Source organism: Amphibalanus amphitrite, unplaced genomic scaffold, assembly GCF_019059575.1.
Source record: "Amphibalanus amphitrite isolate SeventyFive unplaced genomic scaffold, NRLGWU_Aamphi_draft 000820F_arrow, whole genome shotgun sequence".
Taxonomy (NCBI): domain Eukaryota; kingdom Metazoa; phylum Arthropoda; class Thecostraca; order Balanomorpha; family Balanidae; genus Amphibalanus; species Amphibalanus amphitrite.
The window spans coordinates 61544-78976 of NW_024882314.1; the positions used below are offsets into that span (position 1 = coordinate 61544).

At 45.8% G+C, this 17433-nt stretch overlaps 2 protein-coding genes across 2 annotated transcripts in view; one reads left to right on the forward strand and one right to left on the reverse strand.

Moving 5' to 3' along the window:
• Positions 1-732: 732 nt before the first annotated feature.
• Positions 733-15404, reverse strand: LOC122366621 (CD151 antigen-like). Its single transcript, XM_043339080.1, has 5 exons — positions 15313-15404; positions 3868-3964; positions 2920-3111; positions 2399-2569; positions 733-1991 (listed from the first exon to the last, which is right to left on the reverse strand). The coding sequence occupies exons 2-5, from the start codon at positions 3943-3945 to the stop codon at positions 1737-1739; spliced, it is 696 nt and encodes a 231-aa protein (XP_043195015.1). The 5' UTR covers positions 3946-3964; positions 15313-15404; the 3' UTR covers positions 733-1736.
• LOC122366619 (mucin-5AC-like) overlaps positions 15246-17433 on the forward strand; it is a 42612-nt gene continuing 40424 nt past the window's right edge. The window contains exon 1 of the mRNA XM_043339076.1: positions 15246-15666. The gene's annotated coding sequence lies outside the window, so the exon portion shown is untranslated. The remainder of the gene's footprint in view (positions 15667-17433) is intronic.

The window sequence follows — 17433 nt, forward strand, 5'->3', positions numbered from 1 at the left end:
ATTGGTATGCTGAGGACCGTTAGTCGCGCTGGCAGACAAGCCTGGCGACGAGACCCATGCTGGGACACACTAGTCGGTCATCCAGCTTTCGAGGGTTCAGGATAGGACGGGACTGTTGGGAGACGGGAAAATGTCACCGGAAATGCGTAATTTCTGACCTAGCATATCGCGGTTATCATTATGAGCAGAAGTAGACAGCTCTGTCAAAGTGCCTGTCCACAACTCCCATCCATGCCTTTATATGTGTCGGTCGGTAAGCACATTCGTGGCGCATTACACCTAGTTTAGCATCCCGAATGATGATTTAGCATGTCCATTTCTAGTTATCAAAAAGTATATTATATTTATTGGAAAGTGTGATGAGTGGGCTGCAAAGACCAAGCACACGAGTATCGCAAACACATCGCTCGAGCCCTAATATCATGGGCAAGAGAAGATGGCAGCACCACTGCCTTTGATAGATGACGCGGAGATCTGAGACTGAGAGGTATGTACTGCACTGCACACTACGATAACGACCTGACATCCAAAATTTGCTCTCCAGCATCCTCAGTAGGTACTCATGTAAATTTCGTTCTCAGATTTCTTTCATTCAGATTTATTCAGGGGAGGAGAAAAGTTCTGAGAGATTCTTGCTCGATGAACTCAGGCAGCACTTTGGCACGGTCAAGCACAACCGCTGAGCACCTACCTGCCCCGTGTGGTAGCACGGCATTCGCAGCAACTATGAGATAATAAGAGATAAATTTATTAACATTACTCAGACGAAACACCACACAGAAAACTGCACCAGAGATATGTGTTGATGTGATCGATTCGATATGAATGATAACCAATAGGTACACATGCTTTCAACTCACTTCTAGCACAGGTTGAAGGCAATATGCCAACATCTAACTATTGATCATAAGGCAGGAGACCTATTATAAATATATCTACGAGCAATTAGCCACCTAATAAGAGACAAAATTGGGATATCAGTGCTTGAGTTCAAGGGCAGATACGTCAACTCCCATTCAGCATGGCACAACATGACTGAAAATGTTAGGCATATGCCTTGAAAACGATCATTAGGCACTAGGCAGTAATAGGCCAAACAAAACTTTTAATCAACGTGCCCGGAGATGGAAAATCTAACATTATAGTTCGAATTGTATACTTAATCCCGGTACTTTTGTTTAAATAGACGGTCGCAGACTTCAAAGGAGCAAGCACATCAAGCAGACATACTTGTCTTATTATCTTACAATATCGTTGAGATAAATTCTCTAATGAGAGTGACATTATCGCCAGGTTAATGTAGTGTACCTTTCATTCATCCCCGAGATCCTGGAAACCCCGCGCTGTCACCAACTGCTGGAAATTCGGGCCGTGATCCACTTGTAACAAACTGAGCTCCAGGCGGCGCTTTATGGGCGTCTTTTCATATTACCGTCTGCAGGTCGACAGCGCCTGGGATATCTTTCACACCCTGACTGAAGTGATACAATTCCCAAAGTTCCCAAAATTCCCAAACGCGGACATCCAGATTTGCGATCCATCAGACCTTGCAGAATTAGTCAGTAGGATTACCCCCAGCCCTCCGGTTTCAACCAACATGATGACTTCGAATCCCTGACTTATGCATACCTTCCTAGCAACCATATCTCTCACAACATACGTCAATCAATTCTCACTCACACTCACTTCGTCTCCACTCATCCCTCACTCTTCTTTCACATCTTTCCTCACTCTCTTCATACGATCATCTTGAAGAGTGCCATGGAGAGCACCATACCCAGGAACAATACGAAGGCGATGCCGACTCCGACTCCTCCCAGTACAGCGGCGTGTTCCATCACAAACTCCTGTACACGCTGCTTACAGCCGGCCTGGTAAGAGTCATCTAGCGTGCACGATCCGGGTTCCACCGGTCCCGGGCAGCACGAGTCGGGCAGGGGGCTGACATGGCCCGTCCAACTGGCAGGCCCGGTTACACCGCAGCACTCCATCTGAGGAAGGGACGGGGGACGAGTCAAGTAAACGGAGGGAGGGCTAGGGGTCGGGTCACACTGAGACAATTCATTTGAGGGGAGAGAAAGAGACGGGTAACTGTCTGAGGGACGAAGACTTGGTTACTGGCCACGGAATCTCAGGAAGGAACGAGCCACAATGAAACAGATAAAACAAAAATGAAATAAAAAACAATGAAGCATCTGAGTGGAAGAGAAAATTAATGACGGTTTATAAATAAGGCCTCCACACTCCAAAGAGCTCATTGGAACGCTGAGTAGCCTCTTATATTTAATAACACGCAGTCTTTGGTCTTTCATTTTGCTATAAGACATTGTCATTGTATGTCGATACTTTAGTGCCCTGGTCGGTATCAAACCATTTAATCTTTTCCTCTCCAGGTTACCTGTGACTGAGCGGCGTCCCACGCATCCTTGGCCGCCTGGTTGGTCTCGTACTCGTCTTGCGAGGCCATCATCTGCGCCATGATGGTGTCCTTGACGCGATGTCTGAACACGTAGCTCACGATGCCGCCCACCAGCAGCACCACGAACAGCACTAGCAGGATGATGAAGTACTGAGAACGTGGACATCGGAACGGGACACAGCGGTCAATGTCAGTCTCGGTCTGAATTAACGATAATATACCTCTGTATACGGTATACGATATAGTGTACATAAAGGTTTGGATATGTGGATCGATCCTTACTAAGCGCTCCCCAAGTCACTCCACATGCTTCGTTCGACCTCTACCGTTTCATACTTAATTCTTTAACTTCTCCTCAGACTTTTCATTCGTCCCCATTCCACGCGTTCGCTGCTTTACCTTTCTAATTGTCCTTTCTTATCCTCCCCACCACCACCCATCTAGCCTCATGACCTTGCATGTCTCCTCTCCACCTCCACCCCGTTATCATTTCTTCTTACCGTAAAGAGCATGCATCGGACCTCCTTGATGGCCCCGAGGCAGCCGAGAAACGATATAAGAGTCACCACCACGCCGGTGGCCACGAAGATGTAGGCTGACGAAGCGTACAGATCGGTCCCCAGGAGCTGTTCGAACTCCGTCTTGTCAACCACCGTCCATATTCCAATGGCGAGCACTGCGACACCGCCCACCTGTCGAAGAGATAGAGGGGCAGTGAGTGATGGCAGAGTGGGGTGTGCCAGGGGGTGGAGAGACGAATTTTGGAGAGACGGGGCGAGCCAGTTCTTGTGCACTAACATCATAGATGGCACAGGCGGAGAGTTATGAAGGTAGACCGAGTGAAATGAAGGTAAGTCGAGCTTTCACTATTATAGTACTCGTGAACAGCCTGTGCAGAATAACTGCATTAATGACATAATTACATCGCATGGTTGATGACTGTTTGACATCTATTCACTTGGTTCACGTTTTAGCCATGGGAATCACTGGTGCCTGGTACACCAGGCGCATCGTCCGTGTGCCTGTGGTTGGGTGCAGGTGCTGCCACCTAGGTCGATCGCTCTGAACTAAAGCTTCCGTACCTGGTTCACAGGTAAGGTCCGTGTCGAGACCGACCTGCGGACTAGACCTTCATTCACTAAGAATTCAGTTGTCATGTGAACGTAAACAGATCCAATTTAGGTATGCAAGCTGGGCATTAGGCATGTAGTGTTTGTAACCTCCGTTGCTGGAGCCTCGTACAACCGTAGCAATGCTAGCGAATTTAACGAAGAGCAACGACGAAAACGGGTCAAACAGGGTAAGCGAGACCTTTTAAACTGATGCCCTCTTCTAATTTCAGATTCTAATCAATGCGATTTCAGCCCGAAGGACAGTTTCAATTTCATAAGCTACCCATCACCAACTAAAATATGCAAATAAGTCACTTGATTTTCCAAAGAACTTACCAGTATTAGGAAGTTGGAGAAGAACAGCAGGTATTTTACGCACTGGCCGCATCCCTCCATCTCTTGTCCTTTCCCCATGGCTGTGCTGTCAGATTACCTGGAAAAAATAACGATTGTTGTAAGCAAGTGTTTACAGTGACGGTAAATGTGCAAGGAATAGGAGTGCTGGGGTATAATTATGCAGGACAAAAATAAGGCAAAATTATGATTTCATGATTTCGTGGTTATAGATGCCGTGAGGAACGCAGACACTTCGTCAATTACGAAAAATGAATAGTCGGAACGGTTACCCAACTTATTGTTACTGAAATGACAATAAAGAATACAGTTGAGTTAATTACATCACCACAGACTGCGTGTCAATAAATAGTATCCCGTCTTAAAAGTGTGCCTACCTACTCTAACGCACAGCTATTCGAACTAATTGCTCCTCAGTAGACGATATTTTTTTTTGCTTTGATTGATTATCACACCCAAAATAAAACATTTTAATCGATTCGACATTTTTACATTATTTTTCATCCTTTCATCCGTAATTTTATCATCATAATTTTTCCATTATTATCGTCACTTCAGGAAGTAATTTTTTTGCAGGCAGACATGGGCGCGGGAACCGCGGGGGGGGGGGGCAGTGGGGGCAGCTTGCCCCCCTAACTTTAGGGCCGTGGGGGCGGTGCCCCAACAACTTTAAGACGGAATACCGCACTTTTTTTGCAATTGTTTTCTTTTTTGTTGAAAAAGCCAAGGGATGAAAAATAAGTGGCCTAAAACCGGCGAGAAAACTAAATTTGGGGGTACCCTAGGTTGATCTCTATCATGGTGTGCCCCCCAGTCTGAAAGTAGTTCCCGCGCCCCTGCAGGCAGATAAAAATCGTCTCACGGTTGTCTACGCGTGGTTATATCAATAGTTTTATGCTTGCTTGGTAAGTTGCGTGCCGGGCACCAGCACATTGCCTGATGGGCACCCGAACATACGGTCAGAGACGCAGGTGGGGAAGGGAGGGGAGGAGAGGGAGAGGCAGGGGAGGGGGCATCGCACGGGCGTGGTTCGGTCACATCCGTAATGACATGTCGCTCCTAATCCCATTACGGGACGCGTGCGGCGCAGCGGGGCGCTCCCGTGACCCCGGATCCGTGACAGGCGGGTCACGACAGAGCCTGTGCGCCGTGACACGAGCCGACAGAAGTCGTGATGGGAGCGACAATCGTGACTAGAGACGTGACAGAATCATCTGAGCCCTCATTTACGCGCTACTGATCAGTTTGCTTGCCTGAAGCTGATCATTCTGTGCCTTTAGCATGCTAAAAACGAACATTCATGAAATCAGTGGCGGCGCCACGAATTTTCGCCAGTGGGGGCAAGCTTGAGACTGACCCGACTGTTGTCTGATAACGCCGATCTGCAAAATCCATTAGCACCTTGTCCCTAGATGTTGTCATTCAAAATTATTTTGGTTTCAGGTTTCATGCATAGGCGTATTGAGTTTAACCATTAACCCTCGCGGGCCCGGAAGGGGGGCGTTTTTCGCCTCCCCCTGGCGAATATTTGCGATACCTCACTAACGCTTAGGGATAGCAAGACGAAACTTGCTGTACCTTATCCCCCATTAATTTGACATCTTTTGAAGCAAAAAAATTGGACCTATCCTCCTTGATAATGTCTCAGGGCCGATTTTTCTAGACTCCAGCACGGCAAACTTCGGCGTCACAGACGTGAACTTCAACCAGCTGCCAAAAATTGAGTTTTAGAGATAAAGACAAATTACGAGCACGGTTGTGTAGCATTTGACTTAGAAAAAAAAACTTAAGTGACTTTGGTGACCTGAGGTCGGAGGTCAGGGCAACGACCCCGAGCTGGGGCTTTAGTTTCTTTTTTCGCAAATAACTTCAACAAAAATGGTCCTGGAGCTACGGCAGTGGTACCTTCGCATTAGTCTTGTTCGAGACGCGTCGAATGACATATATATTGTTTGGAAAAGGTCAAGTATTATGTTGACCTCATGTGACCTCGAATGACATTTGGTTGATTTTTTACACATGGAAGGTCATTTGTGATGATTTCGTAGCCGCTGATCACGATTCTGTACCTCTGGCATCCATTTTGCTGTAAGCATTCATTTAGAGCATCAGTATGGCAAAACATCTCTTAATTACCTATTATGCCTGACTTGAATAGTGAAATAGCCTCTAGCAAGGATACGCTCTTGTGACTTCGACCTTGTAGCAGCCTTGTATCGTAAGCTAAAGCACAAATAGGGGTCCGCTAAGCTTGAAAACATCAAAACATCTCGCAATTTAGTATACAAGATATAAGAAAAAGTGCAAAGTTTGTGGTCAATTTTGAGCATGATCGTGACCTTGAATTTGAATGTTATGCACATCATCGGAATCCACGGATTCTCTTCTTTTGTTCAACACCCCTTTTAGCCGATTTTATGCACCATGCCGTCCTCTGGAACACGTACTTTGAGACCACTACATAAATGCCGGTTTTTGCCTTTGACCTTGAATTCTGACCTTGAAAACTGACCTTAGGTCAAAAAGTTTAGGTGCTTTAAAATCTTCACATATATACTTTTCGTTTGGTACCATTTTTGTTTCCGCAGCTGCCTTATTAACCGAGTTAAACAGGGGGGGGGGGGGAGGGCTACCCCGGGCTGCGGTGGTAAGGATTACCCCCGGGCCCGGCCGAAATAAAACTATAAAACTAGATTGCGAGACACAAACCTGTGAAAACGTTTGTTGTTCGTTGAGCTGTAAAATGGTGTGTTCCTCAAAACTATAGTCAGTACCTATTTCTCCTTTTCCCCGTAGTGCGTATGTATATATGTGCGATTCTCTCACATACGATCGATAAAGGTACGAGAATAAGCTCCATTAGGGCGACCCACATACAATTCCAGATAACCCGGGATATACATATCTATCACATTTTGTCATACCTCTCTGAGCTCAGTCTCAGTCTAAGGGTTCCCAAAAGAGGGTGATCTCTTCTCTGGCCGACTTTTGATAAACTGCTTCTCAACCTCCTCGAGATCAAGCTCGAGGGCAGCCTTTTGGTGATTGAAAATGAGTAGGAGAATGAGTGGGAGTAGGAGATATGCGACAGACGGTCCGAGAACGAACGTTCTGCTGACGCACTTGATACGAGGACCGTCAAAAACAGGCGTACAGTCGTGTACAGGTTGATGGTCCCCTACTCTTTATCCACCGGGTTCCTATGGCTCAGCATTGGCAGCAGCCGCCTGGTACCGGTAGGCTGTGCCGCATGACCCGAGAGTGAAGCGGCACAGCCTACCCACACTGTATGACACCGGCTCGGGTCGCCTGGTAGAGCGATTTGACCGGACGCTGGGTTACACCGGCTGGGGGGAGGGGGGGGGGGTAAGGGTCAGACCTGTCTATTTGGCTCGGCTCGGTGGATGAGGCGGGCTGGAGTGTGGTGTGGGGCGGGGGTGATGTGGGGAGGGAGTGAGCGGACCTGGGGCTGGGTGTGTGTGGTCACTTGTCGCATATAACCGATCGTAATCCACCCTCCAAAAATTCGCTTTAGAAATATTCACAAAACCCAGGGGTGTTCAAACACCCATCTCCCAAGTGGGGTGCAGAAGGACAGGTAAGTGGGGTGCGGAAGGACAATACGGTCTCCTCATGAATTGCAGCAAAGAAAGAAAACAGACCTGTCACCAAATAATCTTTCTGAAAAGTGGACTAATCGCATAGCCTCGGACACAGAAATAAACATCCAGCACGCGAAGCGTCTCGAACCGGGCCTCTCACTAGTCACTACCGGTCAGTTTGACAGTCTAGCACTCCTACGCTGAGCTACACCGGATGGTGGCCATGGCCGGGGCAAAGTCTGGCCGGGCGGGCGGGGGGGGGGGGGGGGGGGGGGGCGGGAGGTCGGCAGCAAAGTCAATGAATGTTTTTGCGGTTTCGGGTGCCGGTCGCTCTAGCTTGGTGGAATGATGAAGGACCATTGGCAAAACTCTCAACGTGGAGTCCCGGTTCGAGCCTCATCGGGGCTCCGTCTACTTTTCCGAGTTAGGATCTGGTTTGATTTTAGTGGTTGCGAGCCATTTATACGGTTTTATATCTACATGTCGATTGTCGATTGATTGATTGATTCATTCATTCGTTCATTTAATACATGTCGACATTTAGCATACGAACTGACATCCGGGACCAATCCGATCAATCTACCATTTTCATAAGCGTATTGCCTAAATATCATGCATATATGTGACACAAGACCTACGGTTGCCTCGATACCGTGCCAAATCACGTTTTGCACAATGCACAAGTAAATTATATTCGCTGGGTCTTCCGTGCATTGTGCTTAGCAAAAACAGGAATGCAATTGTCAAGCGACGCAAAATGTGCAATGCAGCAAGTGACCACACACACCCGCCCAGCCCCCATGGTCCACCAACACGCCCCACACCACTCGCCAGTCCACGCCAACCACCGAGACGAGCCCCTCCCCCCGCGCTGGTCTGACGCGACAGCTCAAGCTGGTCTACAAAGCGCTCCACCCGGCGACCCGAGCCGATGTCAAACAGCGTGGGTAGACTGTGCCGCTTCACTCTCGGGTCATGCGGCACAGCCTACCGGTACCAGGCGGCTGCTGCCAATGCTGAGCCATAGGAACCCGGTGGATAAAGAGTAGGGGACCATCAACCTGTACACGACTGTACTATTATAACCACCTATAATGAATGTTGCACGGGTCTTCTGTTCCCATACATCAGCCAAATTTTGTGGGGGCAAAAACATAGTCTTGCCCCCACGGCCTCCTGCCAGTGGGGGCAGCCTGCCCCCACTGCCCCCACGGTGGCGCCGCCCTTGCATGAAATACGATGAATAGGCTACGAAAAGGCATTTGAACTGAATATCAGAGGATGAGTTGCCATACAGAATAAAAGGACGATTTGATTGTCACACTGACTCTGAAGCCAGAAAATATAATACATTTATATGCCAGTTCCATCAAAGCGCATCGTTTAACTTTAAACATCGACAGACTTCAAATAAAGTAAAACTTAAAAATAAAATAAAAAAAATAAAAAGAAGATAGATGATGCCGTTGACCTGACATTGCGGTTTTGGCAATCTGACAGATGCCAGTTAGGAGATAAATTTCTAAGAACGTCCTAAGCATTTTTATTATTTAATTAATGTTTATGTTTTTTCGGAGTTGTTCAAGAGGATAAGTACATACAAATATTACATTTATTCAGATATTTCGGTACTCGTTGTGGTACCTTCATCGGTGAAAAAAAAATCCGCTCATCCGCTCTTTTTTTCACCGATGAAGGTACCACGAGTACCGAAATATCTGAATAAATGTAATATTTGTATGTACTTATCCTCTTGAACAACTCCGAAAAAAACATAAACATTAATTACATATAGTCCTGAGGAAAAGTTTTTTAATCATGACACTCAAGTCATATCTCATTTTTATTATTTTTACACATTATTGCATACCAGCAATTGTTTTCAAAACAATCGAAATACATAAAAGAAAAACATGTCTTTTGCAATTTATGATTTTAATCATTGCTGATAAGAATTGCAATATCAAAACCACAAACACAGAAAACACTCTGCAAAGTATGATCGCATGCGACCTATGGACTTCGGAACACTTTTTGGTGTCAAATGACGTGCTAAATGCAGTTGCACACATCCGCAACCAAGCAACTGCATCATATCAACGATAAACGTTCGAAAAATCTGACGTAACTTGTATAAAAGCGAGCTTCTTGCGTGAAGAAAACTGCAACAAAAACTTATTTTCGCAGGTCATGAAAAGGATTTTTCTTGCGTGCCGTTTTCTTAGCCGACCCACTGTTAGGTATAGGATGGAGCTCACATCCGCTCACATCCAGCCAGTTCAAAGCCAGTCATTACGTCATTTTCATCTCGGCTAACTGCACGACAGGCTCATACTTATCCCCGTGAGAGACGTCTTCCGCAGACGAACCGGTAACGATGGCGGAGACGACCGCCGTCTGACGGAACCGGTTCGCCAGGCTGTGACTATGGCCAGGGTGAGGATGTTACCCAGGGACTAAAATGGCATAAAACAAACATCTGGGAGGATGAGGAAACATTCTGGGCAGTGACATTAGAAAGAATGTATTCGAGGAGTGTTGTTATGGGAAAGGACGCTGTCCCCTGTTCGTGTTCAAACAACCGAGCGCATGACCACGGTTTATTTCATCTGTACGGTAATTCTTATCTGCAGAATAAACAGATTATGCACTTTAAGTCTTATTGCAACTTGCAATACTACGGTTGTAGGAATACAGCATGCGCACGATCGATGGAATTCCTGGTTCTCGTGGATCATCACGGTATAAAAAAAAAACTGATTATCTGCGAGTTGCGGAAGACGACGCACTGAATGTTTCGTTCACCCAAATCATTGCTGAAAAGACTCCGATGGAAATATTGATGGAAAAGTCACATTCAAAGCATTCAGCCAACATTAAAATTTCCGGTCGCTCTCGCGTTGAGCGCACGCGTTCACGTCACGACAGGCATGAGCTGTATGCCAGCAATGCCTGTGTGATACTGTTCGGCCTGGTTCACCCGATCGCTACTGAACCAAGCCTCGGTCGCTGCGCTCATGGACCCACGGAGCGAGTGACTTGCAGGTATGGTGAATGACAGTCCAGATTGGATGTCTCCAGGCTGGGCGGACTTGTAGACCGCCACAGGCTCTGGAATTCCCGACGATTGGCGAGGAGCACTACCGTGCTATCGTGCGTTTGACTTCACAAGGCTCGGGCAAGAAGCTTGGGCTATCGGACCAGAGGGCCGCAGCTGCTTCAGGTTGAAATACAAATACGAAAAAGGCTGGCCTACTCAAATTGCATGGAAGAACTACTTATGTGCGCGGTATCATAGGAGACACCGATGGACACCGATAATGTTCATAAGTCGAACGGCACCTTCAGTTTCTTTTTTTTGGGTAAACCATGGGCAAAAGCAAGCGCCTTTAGGTGCTAGCTAGATCTGCAATGTTTAAATGACACGGCACACTCAACAAAGGCAAATTACTTCCGCTGATGCCTTTACCTGATAATGAAGACAACATCAATAGATGGTAGGTAGGCGATTACCAATGGCAAACGCCCCTTGGACATGATGAAAAAATAACTGTTGCCATTACGTTTGTAACTGATTTTTCTATGCGTTTTGCTCACTATACGCTCACTCCGCACAGCATCAGGCTAACTCCCGTTTCGCCCACCAATTTAATGGGTGTTTGTCTCATAGATAGTGGTTCAAAGCATGGGATCAATCTTCTATTCGCTTGAAAAAAAAATAATAAAGGGAGTGCATTCGATCGATATGCTCTATGTCGCGGGACTATGCGTGACTAGGTCGCTCGCCAAGCACTGCTGTCTGTTTATCGTAGCAGCGGTTATTAAAAAAATATAATCGTAGGAACTTCATAAGTCTTTTCGCCTTTAACCCTATTAGTGGCAGGACCAGCTTCCATGTGTATCCTCTCCCATTAACTTATAACTGCAAGGTCACGTGACCGACCTGACCTCAGGTGACCTTGATTAACATAAGACATGGGAAATGAAGACTCGGTAGCTTGCTACGTCCTGCACGTTTCAGCTCTCAGCGAAAATTAACTAATATCAATGGTATCAGGCTTTGCAACTTGCAAGCTTCCGATATTTTTTACCATGGCATAAAATTGCTTTATCCATTTTCAAACGTTTCGACTTTATTCAAAGTCATCTTCAGTGTTAAGATAGACAAGTACACAATTACATGCTGACATAAATATACAAGCAGTCGATGCAGGGTATCAGTCGATGCACATCACACACTTCACAAAAACAAGACATAAAACAGCATTCGTGTTGGTTCGGTCGTCTTCCTACAGAACGATACTTACACCTTGGCAAATTAGTTAGAACACCTTGCACCTTGCATTAGTTAGAACACCTTGCATGTTAGTTGTAATTATATTGTGTGTTTCTAAGATGACTAGCATAGTTATTCGTTGGGTCACAAGTGATCTCATACAGTTGTATTTGGTTACGTTACCTTATGTATACCTGTTATTTTAGTCTTGCGTTGATTAAAAGAGGCCGTTCTACTTATATGGCACGAGAATGTGACTAATATTCGTAGGTGGGATCAGTGAATTCGGCGCTTTTGTGACGTTCAATTATTTGTACATTTCTGTGGCTTGTATAGTTAACTTTTTGAACTGAAGAAGGAACGTTTCCGAAATATATTCATTGATTTTAGGCTAATTTTTGGGTTTGTTTAAAGATAGTGAGCATAAGGTTATTCTTCTACGATATTCAGAACGATACTTAGTTTAAACGCAGATGATCGGTCATTGATGGTCGGTTTCGCTTGATTAACTATGATCTATGATTTCAAAATCATAGATCAAAAACGCTCAAACTTCAATTTACGAATTTTAGAATCTTTACACATATTTGAAGCGAAACCGACCATCAATGACCGATCATCTGCGTTTAAACTAAGTATCGTTCTGTAGGAAGACGACCGAACCAACACGAATGTTGTTTTATGTCTTGTTTTTGTGAAGTGTGTGATGTGCATCGACTGATACCCTGCATCGACTGCTTGTATATTTATGTCAGCATGTAATTGTGTACTTGTCTATCTTAACACTGAAGATGACTTTGAATAAAGTCGAAACGTTTGAAAATGGATAAAGCAATTTTATGTCATATTATCAGATTTCTATTGATCCTGAAACCATCACGAGAACATTTTTACCATGGGTTTTACCTTCATGGGTTCACTTTGGCTTACGGCGCCACTGACCTGACCTGAAAATGTTGTTGCTATTACAAGATCCGGCTTGAATCGAAGGTCAGCTATGTCATTTTTTAACGAACCTATTGGTTTTCTACTCTCATGGTTTTCTTCAAACCTAGACGAGGGGCCGAGGGGGTTTGGTACGACCCCCCCACACACACACACACACTGTTTCGCCCCTACTTGAGCTAGAGCGTTGTGAACGTGTGCGCCGTTGTGAGACGCAGCGAACTGTACCCGATTTTAAGGTCTCAGGTCAACCAGTGACCTCTGAGGTCAGGTCAAGTGCCCAAGGGTACGTGGTCTGTTTTGGTAACTAGCTTCACCAAAAATGGTCGCAGAGCCGCGATTTTGGCACCATCGTGTTTGGCTAGCACAGGCGCGTTGAATGGCATCATTTTTGTTTAGGTGAGGTCAACTTAAGGTGTTGACCTAGGGTCAAGGTCATGTCAGAGCCCCTCAAGTCATGAAGCAGGTCAAAGGAGGTACTATTGCATATCATTCGATTTGGCAGGTCTTTCAGAGTCCATTGGTGGCAATTCGGACTCACTAGCTCAATTTGATCGGGAGTTATTGACGATCAAATCTAATTACATTAGTGACGTCATAGGTAACGTCACTCAAGGTCAAAAATGCAAAAGTGAAGCACCTTACCTTGCAATGAGTGCTTCCAATCACGATTATGCGCGCTTGAGATATAGTTTTAGACCATTGCCAGCGCCAAAATAACAGTTTCCATGCTTTCCCATTGACTACCTATAGGTAATGGTGAGGTCACGTGACCGACCTGACCTCAGGTGAACCTCCGAAAAAAAAATTCGTGATATTCAAGTTGTGACACCTCGGATGTTTCTGCCCTACAAGTTTCACCTCCCTGTGAAAGCTCGTCTGGCACTGAAGGTGTTGCGAAGTTAGGACCATTACGGCTTTTTAGACGGATTACGGACGCCGAGGTTCATTTACGACGTCATAGATCAGTGACCTGACCTAGCCTGAAAATGTAGTTAGTGTCCCAAGATCTGGCTTTAATTAAAGGTTAGGTATTCCACGTTTCAGCTTTCTATCGACAGCATGTGCCGAACTATCGTGGAAAAAAAACTATGGGGGCAGCACCCACCCCCTTTTGGCCGATGAGGTTTAACTCTTTCACTAATGCTTGACCTTCTCAAAAAATCGTAAAAAAGGTCCGTCACGGCAACTTTCGGCCGGGAAGGGTTAATCTCAGCAATGGGATAATTCTGTCTCCTTGCAAGTCGTTTCTCGTGGGTTTAAAGCGTGAAAATCATTTACGACAGTGGCAAGAGGAACATACAAATCTATACCAATGAGCTGTGTTTCATCCTCAAATTACACTTCGTGAGAAAACATTTTATCGTAAAAACATTGAACTTAAAGAGGGCACACGCCTGTAATCTACTGACAATGCGTCATCAGCGTTCGACACATTCTTTTCGAGAACGAGAGGCTTTGGGGCTTCTATACTGCAAAATCCGAGTTTGTGGAAGGTCGATTCTGGGCATATCGCTATCCGTATAACTGTTATATAGCTTCGAACAGTTCTTGGTTAAATAAATAAACTTATTGGACCATAGAAAGCAAAATGATCTGAACTCGTCATGTTAAATTCTTACCCGAGGTAAGTTTAAATTTGTTACAATATATCAAAACAAAGCAAGCGTCAAAAGGTAGGTACGTAATATTTTCCCATTGGCTACTTATTCATATGGCGCGTGTACTCTCCATTATTTAACACCGGTCGTAGTCGATTGCTGCGCCACGCTCTTTATTAGTGAGAGTGGAGGCCATTTGACCTTTTACGGACGACGCTGGACAAAAAAATGTAGCAAGGTTACGCGGATAGGAGGGAAAAACGTCGCGATGTTCGCACCACGACAGCGACTTTGACGTTGAGCTATCGAAATATCTAAGTTAATGATCTGCCACACAATCAAACAATGAAGGAAATGAATCACTAACTGGCTTGATCCATTTAGCTGAGGGTTGATTTTTGTAAGCCAAGGCCAGTTTTACTAGACAAAAGCGCTGGCTGCAATTCATTTTTTTTTTTTAAACTGGCATTGCATATCTGAATTGTTTTACCAGAGCTCATAGACACACAATACTCGGTTCAGTATTTTACACTTAAATGTAAAATTAGCGCACAGTATGTATTTAGGCATGTGCTATGCGCGATAATGCCTTGAACAGATACGAGCGCTCGGAGTGTTATCATGACTAATGAACTGAGTGAGAAGTTTGATAATGAAAAAGTGTTCCCAAAATTTAACTATGTAATCATTACCTACTCCTTTAAGGAGTAAAGGAGCAGTTCAACTTGCCATGAATGCCGCCAATATAAAAAGTACCATAAGACATTCCGGTGTAAACAAAAATCCCACAAATCACCGCATAAAGAGCAGCTATTCACACCCTAACGCACCATGAACTATGCATTTCAGCACCACGTGGCCAGCCCGTCTGCCGAGCGCCACGTATGTGACCGCCCCCACGGACGGTACCCCAGGCCCCAGCTGGTGAACGCCGCCAGAACGCGGTCAGCCTCGCCCCGGAGGCCGGCCGGCGAGCGCACCAAGCCGGCCGCGCCGGACCTACCTGTCACGGTCGCCGCTGAATGTGGTCCAGCCGCACCGCCGCGACCCCGCTCTCCCAACTCCGGGCCCAGAACAGCACTGGTACGGGCCGGCGAGCCGGCCGGCCGGCCGGACCAGTAGCCTCGGGGAGCCGCCGCCGCGCCGACAGCGACATCTATACGGGAGTTTGGTGGGCTGCAGAGGGTGGTAGTTGAGGTGGTGGTGCCGGGTAGACGGCGCTCTCGATCTGCTTTGTGTGCAGGAAACGTCCAGGGAACCGTCCCTGCTTCCGGTATATCGGAAGTATCTCGGAAGCGACGCCTTGGATTTCGGTGATAATCAAAGTCCTAAGATGTTGGTTACGTCTTCCCAGCAGGTAAGCACCTCAGCTGAGAATTCATCTCTCCGAGAAATTATGATCGAACATACTCTGAAACAACTCCTAATTGGCTTTTTTAATTGACAATTGAACATGTTGGTTGCTTACCTCGTCGAGCACAGTCATCATGCTTCACCAATTTGTTTCAGGTGGCGTCAGATGCCCCCTCGCAGACCAGGCCAGACTTTCCTTTCAGGAGCCCATCCGTTCATTTTCTATTGACCAATCCACCCGAACCTTTCAATTATTGACCGATGATCGTTCATGATCGATCATGCTTCCGGTTCTAGGCTCAGGACTGCCGGTCAGCCAAAATTCCGCCAGACCTCCGAGAGAGGACAGCTACGAAAAGAGTGTGCATTTCCAGGGCAGTTGTTTTAGCCAAGGCCCTAAAACATAGTTTTAGCGGTCGGTTGGCTTGTCTTGTCCCGTCAGGTTATGCTGTCCTCCCTCAGAATGTGGGCTCAGCCCCTGCGGCACACTAGTCTGATCGAATCGGCCCAATATTTCCCCTAACCTTCGCATCCCACGGTCCTGAAATGGTTCACTTAGATCGAAAGAGCCTAGCAAACAAAGCACACAAATCACGCGTAACAGTGCTTCCAGCGCGGGCTCTCATTTGGTGGGACTTAAATGTCATTTTCGTTTGCCAACAGTAATTCATGCAGTTGTGTTGATATAATGAATAAACGTAACTTTGCAAGTAAAGTCGTGCTACCTATTCGCCAACAATTAATGAGTAGCCGTAAGTGTTCTCACGACAAAGAAGTAAGGGCGAATAATGTTAGCAGGTGTCCCTGAAATGATCATGAACCGTGCACTGGGCATTGTCAGCACTGGTCGTACGTAGCCATGCGTAGTTTTTGCGATAGTCACGCACGACGAACCCCTAACACAATTTAACCCGTGGCCTTTACCGACCACCCTGACACATGTGCTGGAGGCCGTTTGAAAGCAGGGAATATCAACTGTCGTCATTTGTATAACCTCTGATTAATGTCTAATAACCTCTGATCGGACGCTGAAAATAGATATCATCACCCCATTGCCAACAAATGTTTCACTTCTTTTGGAAGCACCTTTTTGTCAAAAGGTCGTACAATGTGCATTCTTAGTATACAGCGTATTAGAGAATAAACCAGTGACCTAAAATGTAAATGATTATGAGATTTATCATCTGTCTTTATACCTGATAATGATCCACTTCACCGTTGTATTTTCGCAACGTCAATCGGTTCACGAAGCCTGTTTGACAAATTAAACGCTAAGTGGTCCATGTGTGGTAGAACAGAGATAGAAATAGTGATAGGAAACTCAGCTCTTTTTATGGTCGATATAACGAGTGATTGTCATGTGCCGTTACCCATTTTGTGGTGTGAATGGCTCAAACGTGATTCATAATTGCGTCATACTCATAAGTATGTGCCCCATTGACAAAATGGATATCTTGCCTATGTGATTTGCAACACCGTCCACTTTGTCTTCGCTACGAAATCGATAAGAAGGTAACTCAGGTACTTCGTTGATATTCGGCCAAGCTATCTCAATCCGTACTTGCTTTTTTTTTGTTGAGGCTAAGGTTCTCGAACTCTATTTTGGCGTCGCATAAAAACGTATTTCGCTATTTTTACGTCGCATTATCATGGAATGATCTTTAGTTGTCTCGTACAAGCCACAAAGTCTTGTTTTACATTTTTCCATAAATAGGTAATGCATCAACCAACCGGACGAGCATGTATGATAGCTACCTTAGATATGGGAACA